The 16,705-nt window shown below is 40.8% G+C and overlaps 1 protein-coding gene across 1 annotated transcript in view; it reads left to right on the forward strand.

The window, feature by feature from the left end:
• The window catches only part of atrnl1b (attractin-like 1b), an 85,918-nt gene that overhangs the window by 18,450 nt on the left and 50,763 nt on the right, over positions 1–16,705 (forward strand). Inside the window, exons 11-17 of the mRNA XM_061707661.1 lie at positions 87–171; positions 692–906; positions 1,841–1,959; positions 2,237–2,369; positions 3,715–3,902; positions 6,751–6,964; positions 8,099–8,290. Of these exons, the coding sequence (XP_061563645.1) occupies positions 87–171; positions 692–906; positions 1,841–1,959; positions 2,237–2,369; positions 3,715–3,902; positions 6,751–6,964; positions 8,099–8,290 (1,146 nt within the window). The remainder of the gene's footprint in view (positions 1–86; positions 172–691; positions 907–1,840; positions 1,960–2,236; positions 2,370–3,714; positions 3,903–6,750; positions 6,965–8,098; positions 8,291–16,705) is intronic.

Below are 16,705 nucleotides of genomic sequence, written 5' to 3' on the forward strand. Positions count from 1 at the left end.
GAAGTTTTAACAAAATGAAAACATGTAGATGTTCTTCTTTCATAGATTATAATTTAATCCTATCTTTTTATGGTTTCCCCCCTCAGCCTGTGATGAGTGGAAGCTCCTGCCAAAGCCAGACCTGCACAGGGACGTCAACCGCTTCGGTCACTCTGCTGTGGTCAGCAACGGGTAACTCTTTGAACACTTTATTTCTTTAAGGCTGAGTCCCAGTGGACAGACGATCTTCTGCTGGGTCGGCAACACAGTCGTCTTTTGTTTGATGCACAACGACTTCTCTGTTGCGGTGATGCTGACACAGAAAAATGTGAAGCGCGAGTCATGTTTCACCAACACAAATCTCCCGAATAATATTGAAATTGTTTAATTGTAACTGGGCTGGATTTCGTTATTTGGTCGGAATTCAAAATTCTTGCCATTAAAAGGCAAAATTGGTTTCAAAATTAAAAATGAAGAATGAATAGTTAAGAATCTATATTCAGCAATAATTAAATAATAATAATAATGATAAAAATATTTGATACCCTGGAATTTGCTTTTTAAAACCAGAACCTTACAATTATGCCTTAACCCAATGCTATAGTTGCAGTTTTTGAAGAATTTTTTGTCATAAAAAAAAAAAAGTCCTTGATTGATTAATTTAAGTCTTCTATTTCTTTTCTCTCTCTTCTCTTTTCCCCTCCCTTTACAGGTCCATGTATGTGTTTGGGGGCTTCTCAAGTGTGTTGCTCAACGACGTGCTTGTTTACAGGCCTCCCAGCTGCCAGGCCTTCCTGGCAGAGGAGGCGTGCTCCAAGGCCGGGCCGGGGGTGCGCTGCATCTGGAGCAGCGGCCAGTGCCACCCCTGGGAACCTGGCAGGGACAACAGCAGCCTCCAACCTGCCCCATTCTGCCCCTTGAAACCCGGTACGATGGACACCTGAATATCTCACACCACTGAAAAACAATTTAGAAAAACCGAGGCACTCAAGAAGATAGAAAAATATAAAAAGCCTTTATTTAATCATGGATTTGTAAAAGTTAAAAAATGCCAACATTTTTCGGCCATGTGGGCCTTCTTCAAGACAGATAACAGAGACAAAGGGATCTCCTTCAAGCAGCTCTTTAAACACAGGTAAACAGTAACATGATCAGCTCAGGTGGATCAATTAACCTGGTAGGAGCAAACAGGCACATCAATCAGATGCAGAGGAGAACAAACAACCAATCAGCATAAGCAGCAAAGAAAGAACAAACAGCAATATAAACAATAATAATACAAAAGACAACCAAAAATCAAAAGTCCTTAAGAAGAAACTCAAAAAAATTTATAAAGTAATATTTTTTACGTATTTTTAAGGTAAAAGACATTTTTTTAATGTTTTAAAGCAGGAAAATGGATTAAGTTAGAAAAATGTTTTAAGGAAATCTTCTAAAGTTTTTAATCAATTGAAAGTAGGCAAAACTTTTAAATACAAAAAAATTCTTTCAATATCACTAACAATACCTAGTTACACAAAAGAGGAAAAAGAAGACTAAAAAAAATATATAGAAGGACTAATTAATCAAACAAAAGATAAACAATATGTGATATTGAACAGGGAGCCCAAACACTTACAAAAAAGTCCAGTTCACCATTCAGACCTGGGGAATGGGTAAAGCTTTCAGTGTATAAATCCAGAACGATTCTCTCTGTAAGAGCCTTTTCAATCTGTCTCCATCTCACACCACTTTTGGATACTTGCAAAGTTTTTATCTCTGGTTATTTTCCTCAACTGCCTTTTAGAAAGTGTATATATTATCACCATTTAAACACTTACTTACTCCTTGCACTATTTTTGCTTTCCCTGTGTCTTTGTAGTCACGGTGGACGGGTGGTGCTACAGGTTCTCGGACTGCGCCAGCTGCACAGCAAACACCAATGGCTGCCAGTGGTGCAATGACAAGAAGTGCATCTCTGCCTTCAGCAACTGTACCACTGTGAGTGAACCAGCAGGAGGTAGCAGAGAGCTTATTGTCTCCTGTTTAGCGCCGTGAAATACTCTCACATGCACATGCTCTCTTTATTTTACAGATTTTCTGAGCAGATTTTTTTTTACTGTCATTTTTATTGTTATTGTGTCCTTGATGAACTCATATTATCCTCTCACCCTTCTAAGTTCAGCAATTCATTGCAACATAGGATGAGCAGAACAATGATTTTCCATGAAAAATTACCTCTTTTCTTCCATCCTTTCCTTCCTGTTTGTCCCTGTAGAATGTGAAGAACTTCACCGAGTGTCCAGTACGCAACGAACACGTGTGCAACAAGCTGGGCAACTGCAAGAGCTGCTCGCTGAATCTCAACTGTCAATGGGACCAGAATCACTCGCAGTGCCAAGCTGTGCCTGGTAAGCTGGACAAAGCACCAAAAAGTGCATCCATTTTTGAAGTAGTTGTTCTTGGTTTCACGACACGCATGTGCTGGGGGGTCAGTTTGTGGGAAACTGCTGCTTTTGCTTTTGTGCTGCACGTGTGTGGCTTACAGGACTGTCTCAGAAAATTAGAATATTGTGATAAAGTTCTTTATTTTCTGTAATGCAATTTAAAAAAAAAAAAACAAAAAAAAACTGTCATACATTCTGGATTCATTACAAATCAACTGAAATATTGCAAGCCTTTTATTATTTTAATATTGCTGATTATGGCTTACAGTTTAAGATTAAGATTCCCAGAATATTCTAATTTTTTTAGATAGGATATTTGAGTTTTCTTAAGCTGTAAGCCATGATCAGCAATATTAAAATAATAAAAGCCTTTGCAATATTTCAGTTGATTTGTAATGAATCCAGAATGTATGACCTTTTTGTTTTTGTAATTGCATTACAGAAAATCACAATATTCTAATTTTCTGAGACAGTCCTGTATAGTTGCGTATCATGTTTAGATGCTGTTCCTTGAGCCTTCCATGACACGCAACATTTGCTGTGATGAATAGCTCAAAGGACATCCAGAACTGGAGGGATTATTACGACAGATACATGTGGTCGATCTGATTAGCTTAAGTAATTATATGTGATGACAGTATGGTATAAACACTGCAGTGTTTGCATAGATATGTTTTCAAGCTCCCCTCCTGATATTTTTTTATCAGGTCTGCCAGTGCATGTAGTTTACCTCTCAGCAGCAACATCCCACCCCGCCTGTTGTTGATGACGACATTGGCTGAATCTAAAGAAATGGGGCTGTCACTTTATCCATAATTTTCAGCTCATGAAGCCTTGTCGCCTAAGGGGACAGAAGTGGGAGCTGTGAATAATATCTGTGATAGTGTGTGTGTGTGTGTGTGTGTGTGTGTGTGTGTGTGTGTGTGTGATGCCTGAAAGGGAGTCACTGGCTTTATACGCTTTTTTTCTTTGTGACGCACAAAAACATGCATTTAAGGCCTGTAGATGCAAATTACACTCATGCAAAATTGGTGACATCCACACACATTACGCTCCAAATCTTTTATCTCTGGTTTGTTATGTTTGCAGCTTTTTTTTCTCTGAGCGTAATACTCCCTGTTGAGCAGTATTTAAGTAATGTTCAGAGTGAATGAATTTGTTTTGTAAAGAGCACAAGTAAAGTCACGGTAGGTTGCCCTCCAAATTGTGTGGAGGGGTTTTTGGGACGATGGCCTCAACAATCAGCCCAACCCTGCTGCAAAGCTTCTTAGCATCTGCCATCATCTTTCCTCCTCTTTCTCTCCTCCAGCCCAGCAGTGCAGCGAGGGCTGGAGCCAGGTGGGTGATGCCTGCCTGAGGATCAACGTCAGCCGCGAGAGCTACGACAACGCCCAGCACTACTGCAAGAACCTCAACGGAAACATCGCCTCGCTCGCCACCTCCAAACAAGTAGACTTTGTGCTGGAGGAACTCAAGAAGCTCCAGCTGCAAGACAAGGTAACATCATATGCATTAACAGGTCAAACAAAAGTGACACTCGTGTTTGCAGAACTGGAAAGAACGAGAAGTTAACTAATCTTAGCAGTGATCACAATGCTGATTTTTTTTGCTTATAAACTGCTTTATTTAGCTCATTGCAGTGAACATTTAAGCATGCGTGTTTCCTGCTCTTCATCTACTTTCAATCAAATTGTTTTCCACCAGACTGTGCCTTTACATGTTATGATTCTTAGATACTTGTCCTGATGAATGAGACCATGATTAATAGTACATAACAAACCTCACAATGGTGTCTGCAGGCACAATCATAAGAACTTATTTTTGAAGAGTTTCACTGCTGAATCTGGTTTGCTTGTAGATCAGGGGACATTTTGTTCTTATTTTCCTTTTGTCTTTTTGAAAGTTTCTTTGACAGGACAGGGGTCTCAATGCTCCTCCCTCGATTGGAAGGTTGTTGACAATGAAGAACATGCTTTTGATCATGCTTTTGATGTACTGTTTGGATCTCCTGGGTTGTAGTTAGACTGATTTTGTAACTAAATCCACATTTCTATTACACAACAAGCAACAAACCAACTTAATATTCATCAGTATTATTTATTTATATATATATATATATATATATATATATATATATATATATATATATATATATATATATTTATATATATATATATATATATATTTATATTTAGAATTTATCAGAATTCTGTGTAATATCTGGAGCAACTTCTGGTTTTGTTGGCTCATTAGCTTTGTGCATATAGTGGACTAAGATCTGCCTTGTGGTGGAAAAGAAGTCTGTGTATTTTTTGCGTTTGTGAAGAAAGCTGTTGTCGCTTCCGTCACTCCCAGCTCAAATTGACCGTCATCCAGTCAGCATTCCTGCTATGCTGAGCGTCATCTCCTACAGCTACGTGTTGCTGGCTGATGGTGGGCCGCGCCAAACCTACTCACTTCAGTTTAACACTTAAAATCCTGAATGTGGCGTGGGATGAGATCAGTGTAGATGAATACCTAAATGCTACCGTGAAGTCCAAAGGAGGAGGATTTCTATGAAATCTTAGTTTTATCGTCAGTGCTTTCACAACATCCTAGGAAATGGGTTTTCTTCATAAAAAAGCGAGCTTTTAAATGTAAATGTAAATGTACTTTATTTACATAGCCCTTTACAGCCACCTCTAGGTGAGCCAAAGTGCTTTACAGAATAAAACATACAGAAATACAACATACAATCATAAGACAGAGCAAAAAAATAAATGGAATAGAAAAAGTGTCACCACCCTACTGGGTATTAAAAGCCATTCTAAATAAATAGGTTTTAAGCCTTGATTTCAGAAGGCCCAGGTCAGAGATGGTGCGTAAGTCGCAGGGAAGCTTGTTCCAGAGCCCGGGGCGGCAATTGAAAAGGCTCGGTCACCCCAGCGCTTGAACTTTGACCTGGGCACTTCCAACAACAGTTGGTTTGAGGATCTCAGCCCTGCCAGGCTCACGCACCTTTAAAAGCTCCGATAAATAGGTAAATAGGGCGGGGCAAGGCCGTTGAGGGCTTTAAAAACAAACATGTGCTCACGTCTTTTAGTGTTAGTTAAAAGACGGGCAGCTGCATTCTGCACTAGTTGAAGGCTAATAGAGTACTTGGAGACGCCAACATATAGAGCTTTACAATAGTCTAAACTGGATCAGAGCGTGAACAGCTTTCTCCAGGTCAGGACGATTTAAGAAAGATTTCACTTTGGCTAGGAGGCGTAACTGTTAAAAACTTGTCCTAACAACATTATCAACTTGTCTGTCAAATTTGAAAGAACTATCAAAAATCACACCCAGTACTGAAAGAAGAGGACAAGAAGCCAAAGCTAGTCGTCAGTTTCCCCAAACACAATGCACTCTGCAAAGGCTTAAAGCTACGAAACATTTAAAAAAATATATATAATCCAGTGTTTTGTCCAGTGTGTAAATGGGCTCTAAATTGGCAGTTGGACATGGTCTGCAGTGCAAAGGCCTCCTAAGGAGAAACACTCGTGGTCTCTTGTCTCATACGGGTCTGGACATTGTTTTTTGTGTGTCAGGTACTTTATGAAGCGAAGCTCTAAACAGGTAAAACTGAAGAGCAGTATGAGACGCATACAGCACGACTCAGGCAAAGTCTGCCTCCGTACAATTAATAACATTTTCATTGTGATTTCAATTTGGGCTCCCAATGAGCACAAAACTAATATTATCAAGAAGAAATAATTAAGCCACATTCAGGCTTCAGGCAGAAACTCCGCCAAGCCATATGTGAGCGATTTCTTCCTCCTTTTTGTGTGGAACATGAGGTTATTTAGGGAATATAAAGGTTTAAGAGATTATTAGAGCATGAATATATATATATATATATATATATATATATATATATAAATAAAATGCATTTTGACCTACGCCAATTTGAAGAAGTGGTTAAATGCAGACTGCTTTCTAAACCTGACAGCTAAATTTTCTTGTCGTTGTGACAAACGGTAGTGGGATCCACTGATGATTTTGTTTTAGTCATGCCTGCTGCATTCGTGAAAAAGTAATTTGATGTCAGTCTGATGGGTTTAAACTCGGTTGTTTGTTCCAAACAGATCCCTAACACGCCTTTTCTCATCACATTTAAAAGCTGAATCCCGAAGGCAAATAACTAATAACTAAAAGTAATATCTGTGAAATTATTTTTCTTGGACTTTTAATTAGATCTTTGATTTTCAGGTGTAAATGCAGCGGTTCATTTATTTTAAACAGTGTGATAGAAAAGTGAGGAAGGTGTTTTTTTTTTTTTTTGTTGTTGTATCAATATTCTCAAAGTTCTGTTGTCCTTCCACAGCAACTGTCTCCCTGGGTGGGCCTGAGGAAGATCAATGTGTCATATTGGGGATGGGAGGACATGTCTCCCTTCACGAACAGCAGCCTGCGCTGGCTGCCCGGGGAACCCAGTGACTCTGGTTTCTGTGCCTACCTGGAGGAGCCTCAGGTGTCGGGGCTGAGGGCCAATCCCTGCACTGCCACTGCCCATGGACTCATCTGTGAAAAAGCTATCGGTGAGAGACAAACGCAGTCGAATAAAAGCTAAAAATCTCCATCTGAAAAGGTTTATTTATTTAAAGGTTTAGTTATCAGGGACAATGCACATTAATAATACATTTAAAACAAATGTAAAAGATGCCAGAATTAGCCAAAAACGCTATTTTGCATCTGCTGTCCCTGGACTGGTGTAAAATAGTCAACCTAAAAGAAAAGTTATTAAGATATAATCAATAAAACATTTCCAAATAGGACGGCTTCATCAGAATAAAGATTAAAAGGTAAGAGACTAAGCTAAAATACATACACACTAGGGCTGGGTGATATATCGAGATTTTAATATATATCGATATATTTTCAAATGCGATATGGTACGAGACAATATCGTTTATATCGATTATTATTTTTTTTTTTTTTATGATTTTGATATAGCTTATTTTGTGACAAATTTACTTGAATGTTTTATTTGAGATTTGCACAAATGTTTTGTTATTTGCACAACTGTCAACCTCAGTGGAAAAGTCTACCTGTTACTGTCTACATTGTATTAATTGCACAGTGTATTTTAATGTAATTGTTATGCAGGAAAGGGATATTTGTTTTATTTTATTCAAGAAGCATTTTTATTCTATATATGCAGGCAGTTTATTTTTATTTCATTTGTTTTATACATTTTGAGATTGTGCAGACCTCTGTTAATAAAGGAACCTGTGTGACATTTGGCACGAGGCTTTGTATTAAAACTGACTGTTTTTTAAGGGTTTGCCTCAGAAAAAAATTAAGCTAACACGATGCTATGCTATAATGCTTTGGGGGAAACCCCAATTATGGCACAGAAAAAATATCGATATATATCGAGTATCGCTATTCAGCTAGAAAATATCGAGATATGACTTTTGGTTCATATCGCCCAGCCCTAATACACACACAGGTTAACATAAGTTCAACAACAGACAATTGCTACAAACGAAAACAGAAACAACATGAAGCAGCAACAGTAACATCAACATTAATAACACAAGACACAGTAACACTAACAGGCCAAAAACAAACAAGAGAAAAACACTAAACACAGAATAAAAAGCCATGCACAAAAAGCAACAGTCTGAAAAGGTTCTTCAAGGTCCTGTTCTGTTTTTTTTTCCCTGCAGAAAACCCCAGTCAGAGTACCCGTCCATCCTGCAAAAAGCCCTGCTCACTACACACCAACTGTGCCAACTGTACCAGCCAAGCCATGGAGTGTATGTGGTGTGGCAGCACGCAGCGCTGCGTGGACTCCACTGCATATGTCATCTCTTTTCCCTACGGCCAGTGTCTGGAGTGGCAGACCTCAGATTGTGTGGGTAAGTCCCTTTGATTGAACCTAATCTCGGTGAGTCCGCTTGGAACTCTCTAGTCTGCCTATCTGGTGCTGGACAATCAGCTCACCTCGATTGGCTTCTGTAAGAAGTCAATATTTATCACGAAGAGAAAAGAGGATCTGGGAAGAAAACAGCTAAAAGTGGAAGGTGTGTGATTCTGAGAGAAAATCGTATTAGTTAGCTCTGATTGACTTTGGAAGGTGTTTTTAGATTTTAATGGCCAATTACTTGTGCATATAATCCCTCCAACTATGAGATTTCCCTGCTGACTGAGCTACAGATCAGGCTCGGTACTGTTAGTTGGGTCTATGTCGTCTTGGATCAAGAAACACAGTCTGGATGTGATTGCAAAGGAGCAATAAGGAGAATTCCTCCTCTCGCGATGCAAAAGTGAAGGTTTTTGTTGTGGTTTTTGAAAGATACTACAACAACTACTAATATGATTAAACTTTAGGAACAATCCTCCAACCACCTACGTCTTAATTCACGTCACCTTTTATTTCATCAAGGCATTTATCATATTCATAAAATCATAAACAACATTTGTAAATAATAAATTGGGAATTCAAAAAGTAATTTAAGAAATATTACAAATGTTTAGCCTCCACACAGTTATAATTCTAAACATGTTTATGTTAATCTGTGGGATGTGGTTCTTATCTCTTAAGTTTGATGAAGTGTCACAAGATAATTGACAAATTAAGAAGAGAGGAAAAGAAAAAAGTGGTCTCTAAAACGGTCACGTTCCCCTGATCTTTGCCTGTTACTTGTTAGTTAGTGCGAAAAGCATCAAATAAAAGGATAATGTATCATCAAGACTGCAATTCACCTTTCATTTGCTTTAAGGGCTCACAAGCTAAATGGTTTAAAAGGTGAAACTTTCTTTTAAACAATTATACGAAGAAGAGCAAGCAGAACATTTTATCTGTGAAAACTTGTGCGTTATAATTCATAGTAATTTCTCCTGGCTTGGCATGCTCTTCCACCAGTTGCTGGAGTTGATAAGGTTACACTGATCCCAGTGCTATTATCTGTTCTGCTCGTGGACCCTATTCTTTATCGATTCCCTTATCGATTTGCAATCAGTTTTATTTTGCACAACTCTTCAGCATCAGCTTAACTGTCCTATTATCTTTAAATCTGCACAGACATGCAGCAGAAAGAAAATACCTGGTCGAACTGCTGGTGGCCTTGGAGCCACCTGTGGCAGCAGTCGTCAGCCAGGATGTATGAAGGGACAGGATCCTTTTACTCCACTTGATTTAATTTAGGTCATCTTAGATGGAAAAATAATCTATTATGGCATTTAAACAGGCCTTGAATGTCTTAAAAACAAACTTTTGATTGTTTTTTTCTAAATAAATGAGAAATTCAGCCTCTGGGCCATGTCTTTATCTTTACCGTTTCTAACCTCATTATCTGAGGGATTCTGAGTAGGTGGGCGGCTATTATAATGAGGCTCTGTGCTGATTGGCTGCCTGACGCGATGACGCGATACACCGCTACGAAAAAATGGTGGAAGCTCCGGCCGGCAGAGTTAAGGCTGATTTTTGGTTCCGCGTTACACCAACGCAGAGCCTACGGCGTAGGGTACGCGGCGATGCGCAGCGTAGGGCATAGGCTCTGCGTCGATTTTACGCGGAACCGTAATTCAGGCTTTATGTGAGCGAGCGTCAGCGACAAAATCAATTCCATTGTTTTATTTTCTATTGGACTGTCCTAACTGGCTGCAGCGCTGCGCGACACGCAGTTTTGAGCTGAACATTTGTCGGACGCCCTGCTTCTATTTTTTTTCTGTCGCCCGCGTTGAAAGCCGGTTGAAAGCGCTGTAGGAAACAGTCACGGATGGGGAACGGCTGATCCAGTTAGTTGAAATGAGAAGTTATCTCTATGATTCCTCCTCATTTCACTACAAAAACCTCAATAACAGCTGCTGGAGGGAGATGGACAGAGAGCGTCCGATGTCACGCAGTGCGACGCGATAGTCGGACGCTCATGCAGTTTCACGGTTTTATAGTTGTGGGCGTGGTTTGCATTTTGTTACGTAACGAAAATGCGCCGAATCTGAACGGCTCGTAGATCCACATCACACACGATGGCTCATCCGGGCGGCTGTACAGACACTGCAGCATTTGGTTGCTTTCCTCCTTCTCTGAGTTGGCAGGCTGGGGGGGGGGGGCACTTTATATATGTTAAAGCAAGAAAAAACTTGTTTTTCGTAATAGGTCCCCTTTTAATTCCTCAATTCTCTTGTTCGTAAAGGGCACCACGCACATATTCATGCTTTTTGCTATAGAAGTTGTATTCAATTCCTGTCTCTTCACTCACACAATTAGCTCCTGGTCAGGAAAGCTAGTGTTAAAGCAAGAAAAAACCTGTTTTTCATAATAGGTCCCCTTTAAGCTTATTGTAATCGAAGGTTATTTAAAACGAGGTAATAAAAGTTGTGCTTGATTGGGAAGCAGTGCCACCAATTTGCTGAGTATTAAATACTCATTAGTTCTGGAACTGTGACTCTTGCTGCATAGAAAGATGCTTCATTATGTTGGTGTTGATACTACAGAAGCATTTCAACCCGTTCTTGGGATGTTCATTTTCCAAACAATACAAAGAGAGTTGTCATGTCTTGGTTCCATGTGCCCATGCTGTAAAGAGGAATTATTCAAAGAGGAAAAAATAAAACAAAGTTGTGGTGTGCTTGAAAGCACACATTTGGGCATGGGAAGTGCCTAGCAAATCAAAACCTCAGCGGTAACACAGCCCAGTGAATGATATTTCAGCCTGAGTCTAAACATATTGCACGTATTTGCAGCCCTGACAGTACAAAACTAGCTCAGAGTGGATTTAGAAATGGCTGCATTCCCTGTTCTCTGAAGTGGGCGGCACAAAGCTGCAGCCCCGATTTCAGAGAGAATCAGCCACTTGACTCCTGAAACCAGCTGCTATAGTCTGAGCTGTAAGAGGTTGGTAGAGCAGGAGCTTTTATACTGTATGTCTGTAGAAGATATGGTTAAGACCTTGAGAAATTGTTTCAACTTTTTAAGGTGAAATAAAAAAAAAGGCTAAATGTGTCTCCTTTCCAATATTGTAGGGACTTGAGTTTGATGTAATTATTTTCAGTGGACAAATGTAAGAAAACCATACCAAATTCTCTTTTACTTTGTGGTTGAGAGAAGCCCACTCACACTCAAGAGGGATGAGTTTGGCACGTTATATTGAGTAATGTATTCTTACACAAAGGATCCACACAGAGTATACACTGAAGAAGCAGCAAAAAGATTAAAAAATAAACAAACAAAAAAAAAAAAAGGCACCGATCTTGATCACAGTTCGGATCTTGGACACACACCAAGGTGAAATCCTATTTTTACTATCCAGCAGTAAGTTGATTGGGGGGCTCCTTCAGCCAAAGGTCGATGTAGTTATGAAGGTTGGTGCTGCTGTGCTGGGTGATGTATGAATTATTCCCACAGTTGTGTCACATTGCGAAAAAATCTCTGATCAGTTTAGCGAGTAACAAATTTAGGGAGCCCAAGAGTGCTGTCTCAAATTCATTTGTGTCTGCTGGTGTTGGATAACGCAGAGATTCTGCTCACTGTGGATATTTGTCTTGAGGAATTAGTCTCTCTTGGCATGAAGGACAGGGAAGGTTGTCCTATAAATTCCCTTTGAATTTCCTTGTCTTTCTGTTTGTGTGGGCCCAGTCGGGAAGAACACATTTTCTGTCACTATTTTCACACACAGTTTAGTTTCTTTCTTCCTTATTTTGTATGTTAATAGATGGGTGCTTTAGGCTGGGCAAAGTGCATAAATGTATTTTTAAACCACAAATGGAGGGAAAAATATCCCGCAGTGCCACTGCCTGTTGGGGTGCTTTGAAAGGCCTGTGCTTTGTTTGTTGCTTTGAGAAAAGAAAAGGACCCGTTTTCCAGATCTGAGCTTGAACAAGTGCTTCTTCTTCTTTGCTAGATCATTCGCTCTGAGGCTGAAATGTCTATTTATGGCCTGGAAACACATCAATGCAAATATCTCTTTACTTCCTCTGTAGTCATATCTTTCCAGATCAAATAACAAACCAGACACTGGTCAGCTGCTTCCCCATGATGGGTCAGAATAACCCCCACCCCAAAGCTGCATTTACTACTGACATTTGGTACAGAATTTCAAAAACACAAGGTGGATTTAAAGTTTTCTTTCCACTCACATAATTTTCCTCCGTCTTAAGTCGAGTTTTTACACTCCCCAAATCTGTTCTGCTATCTTTTACAGAGGGTCCAATTTAAGCAAAATGGAAACTATTTCAGTTTCCTCAGCATTTAAATGTTATTCAGTTACCGTTGGGTCTGTTTTAAGCATGTGAAGTTACATATTAAAGACAGAGTAAAGCTGCTTTCACATAGAGCGCGGGTAGGGCTCAGGGTCGGCGCAGAGTCCTTTCTGTTATGTACTTCATAAGTGAGTCGAATAGTCACATGTAAAATTATTACATGTATGCCTGTACTAGGGCTGTTCGATTTTGCCCAAAAATAAAATCTCGATTTTTTTCTCTCAAAATCCGATTTTCGATTATGATTATTTTGTGAATTGACAAAAGGCAAAGAAATGATTTCAAATATGCTGTTTTTTTATTGAACATTTGCCCCATTGGGCTTTAACCCCTCGTTCACACTGAAAGAGTCACGGGCGTCCTGACGCCAGCATCTCGCCGCCTGGTGCATTCAGACTGAAAGCATCAGTGCCTGCAGCGGGGCGGGGGTGGGCGGGGTTTCAAGCTGCGCTGCAGAACTGAAGGGAACAGCCTACACATATAGCGTACACATCTTAATTTTCCTATTTCACCATAGATCACACTTTGGGAAGCCTTCTTTATATTTTAGCGTTATTTCCGAGTAGATAAGAGTGAGTTTGATGCTCCTTAATAAGTTTGGTCCGTGGATTCAACCGCCAGAGCTCTTGCTCCCGGTGAACCATAAATCCGCCTAGGCTGATTTATGGTTCCGTGTCACACCAACGCAGAACCTACGGCGTAGAGTACGCGGCGACGCACACCGCACCGCACCATAATTCAGGCGAAGCTGCAGTCTGTGCGGTGATCACTGACACACCGGGTCGGAGCGGATTTAGTCATGATGTTTAACCTGTGTTTTGTGATTAATAAGCACGGGTTTTAATTATTTTTCGTTGGATCAATGTAGCAAATAAAATCGTTGGGACCATCCAGTTCCTCACCCATCAGTTACGTGTTTCACATGAGCAGTTCAGGTAAAAACGGCAGTCAACCCAGCAAAATGTCATTTTGCTGGATGAAATATATTAATTCCTGATAAAATAAGTTTGTTAGTGCACAGCTCTGCTCCTGTATCCATGTGAATCAGTGTACGTTTGTGTCTACATGAAAGTACAATCAGCATTGAGAGTTCTCGCTTCGGGAATCCCGGTGTGTGATTGGACGACGCCTCGGCGTCGCCGCTGCTCATTTGCATAAAGTTCAGATTTTTCAACTTTCAAATTGACGCGGCGCGCCTGCCGCCCGACGCTCCTGCTGCTCTCGCCGGTCCCGCCGCCCCCGCCGCCTCTCGACGCCCGTTTTTCATAGACAATGAATGGCAGCCAGACGCCTATGACTCCCGTGACGCTTTCAGTGTGAACGCAGGCTAAGTGCAAACTTTGCTCTTATTAAACCAAAAATGAATGAATAAAGTGCAAAACTCTGTAAAATAAGTTTAAAAAAAGTTTAAAAAAATATAATAACATATAAAGTTTTATCTCTGAAAAATAAAATCAGCAAATCAGCACTTTCAAACATACAGTAAGTTATATTTCCAATTAAATAAAACAAGACATTTTCTAATTAAACTAAACTGGGTCTTTGCATGCTAAATAATAATGCAACCCATGAAGGAGGTAGAGGTGTGTAATGTCAGTCATTACATTTGCTATTCACATTTGCAAGTTTTTTGCAAGGAACATGAGCCGGTCTACCGCATCTGGCTTGAGGGATGCCCGGTGGCATGTTACAACGCCCCCTCCTACACTAAAGAGCCTCTCCCATGGGGCACTTGTCGCAGGTATTGAGAGGTATTTCCATCCATCATTAATATGGTATCAATCATTAATATGTGTGCAGACAAGGTTAAAAAAAAAAAAATTGAAAATCGATTTTACGATTTTCACATTTTAACATCGTTCTAATTACATAATCGCGATTACGATTTAAAATCGATTAATCGAACAGCCCTTGCCTGTACTGCATTTTCTTTCCAAGAATAGTATGTAGCTCATGTCAGTCATCTAGATTTTTAGATATACTGAGTGTACGTGTAGTAAAGTATCTGCTTCAGTTTACAAAAGTATTGACACGTGGTCTTTTCATAACCATATATTGATAAATGATTCAAGTGATCCTGATATGAGGCATGGAAATGCTATGTTTTATTTTAAGCCAACATTTTATTGTTAAAAGAGCAAAAGAATATCACATTTCTACCACTTTTAAACACACCTGGTATGCCCAAATTGTGAGAGATTTCTCTCCATTGAGGTTACGATAGGCCTGCAGTCTTGTATCCCACAGCTCCTCACACAGACTCACAGCCAAAATAATTTTTTCCTCCATCTTGATCGTCTCTGGCAACCCGCACGTTTTTTTTCACCCTCCACCACCTTCTCTCCTAATGGACGCACCGCGATGTCGTCACAGCGTGGCACGGTGAAATTAAAAAGTGTTCAATTGGGGCAGGCAGGCGAGGTGCAACACCGCGTCATGCGCCTTCTTGCGCGCCGCCGCGCTCGGCGGCAGAGCGGTCCGCTCTTGCGCCGCAGTAGCACATACACAATGAACGGGAAAGCTGGCGGCGGTCGCCGCTTTGCGCCCTCTATGTGAAAGGGGCTTAAAGCAGCACTATGTAACTTTTCCACCTTAATCTAATATTTCATCGTCATCATCATTGTGATGGTACATCAACTTCCAACAGGTTTAATGAACCTCTGTCATGGTCTGAGGGGTCTGTGTCGCCTTCACTGGCACTATGTAACTTTGAGGAGCATGGTAGGAACCCTTCCACACTAAAAAACTACACATTTTTACGGCTTTGACTGCTTTACGGCATACGTCACTTCCCCCTCCTTCCAGATTCGTAGTCGAAACGAAAGCTGGGCGGGGCGTGGAGCGCAGAGCTCAGCAGAAGCTGGTATCATGGCTGAAACAGCGAAAAAAACGAAGAAATTAAAGTTTTATTTTGTCAGTGAAAAAAAGCGTGACAGGAAAAAGGTGCAGTAGAACAAAACCAGAGCGCATTATCTGGCTGAAACAGGACAGGGGGGCGGGGGTGACTTCACTAATAAAACCAAGTTGAACTTAGTGATTTTCAACATCGTCATATTATATTGTTTAGCCAAAAATAGATACATTCGCTATCCATCCTGCAAACGACTGCTGAAAACAGAAAAGTAGCTTTGAAAGCCCATCCCGTCTTATTTCATTATCAAAACAAATGCACGCGACGGGGACAGGATCCTTTCCGGCAGTACACGCTGGTGCTCATGGGAAATGTAGTGTTCTTTCTGGTAAAGCACTACCGCTGTTGTCCAAAGGAGCCGCCAAACTCAACAAAAGCTGAAAGTTACATTGTGCTGCTTTAAGAAGATCTACACTTTTTTTTGTTACATTCAGTGAATGTCCTGATCAACTGCTAGCTGCTCATCCAGAGTACAGAGATAAACAACAGTCTTCATGTGTGGGGTGTCTCAGGGAGCACTGGAGGGAGGGGGTGGGAAGAGCCAGCTCTCTGTGCTATGTTCACGTTTAGGTTCAAACATCGTTCATTGTTAGTTACAGCCACGTCTTTGTTGCCTTTCAGTGCAGGTTGTGCCCCCCTGTTTTCTGCCTCCATTGTGTTGTGTGCATGTAGTAGTGGCCATCTTAGCCCTTCTGATGTTGGTCGCATCAGTCCGGTCGCGCCTTCCTCCCCTCTCTTCTTCTGTGCCATCTTCTTCTGCCTTTTGGTGCTTTTCCACTAGTACCTACTGAGCCTGACTCGACTCGCCTCGCCTCAGTTTTGCTCTTTCCCACTAGGGGTCTAACGTGCAGAGTAGATACTTTTTTGTATCTATTCTGCCGAGGTTCTAAGCTGCTGAGTCGGCTGTATCTGACATCATCACACTACAGGCCACCGATTGGTCGGGGGGTTGGAGTCAGACGTCTGAGTCAGGATGTGACATCAGAGAAAGAGACTCTGACGGCTTCTTGTTCATTTTATTCGACCAGCAACGGCAGCAAAAGTCTGTTTCATGATCCAACTCTGAGGTGCAGATGTTTATAAACCTGGTGCTGAGGAGAGAATTAAAAAGGGATGTAGACGGGAGATAAGGAACGACAGGATCCACCAGGAGCTCTGT

The sequence above is a fragment of the Cololabis saira genome, chromosome 19, assembly GCF_033807715.1.
Source record: "Cololabis saira isolate AMF1-May2022 chromosome 19, fColSai1.1, whole genome shotgun sequence".
Taxonomy (NCBI): Eukaryota; Metazoa; Chordata; class Actinopteri; order Beloniformes; family Belonidae; genus Cololabis; species Cololabis saira.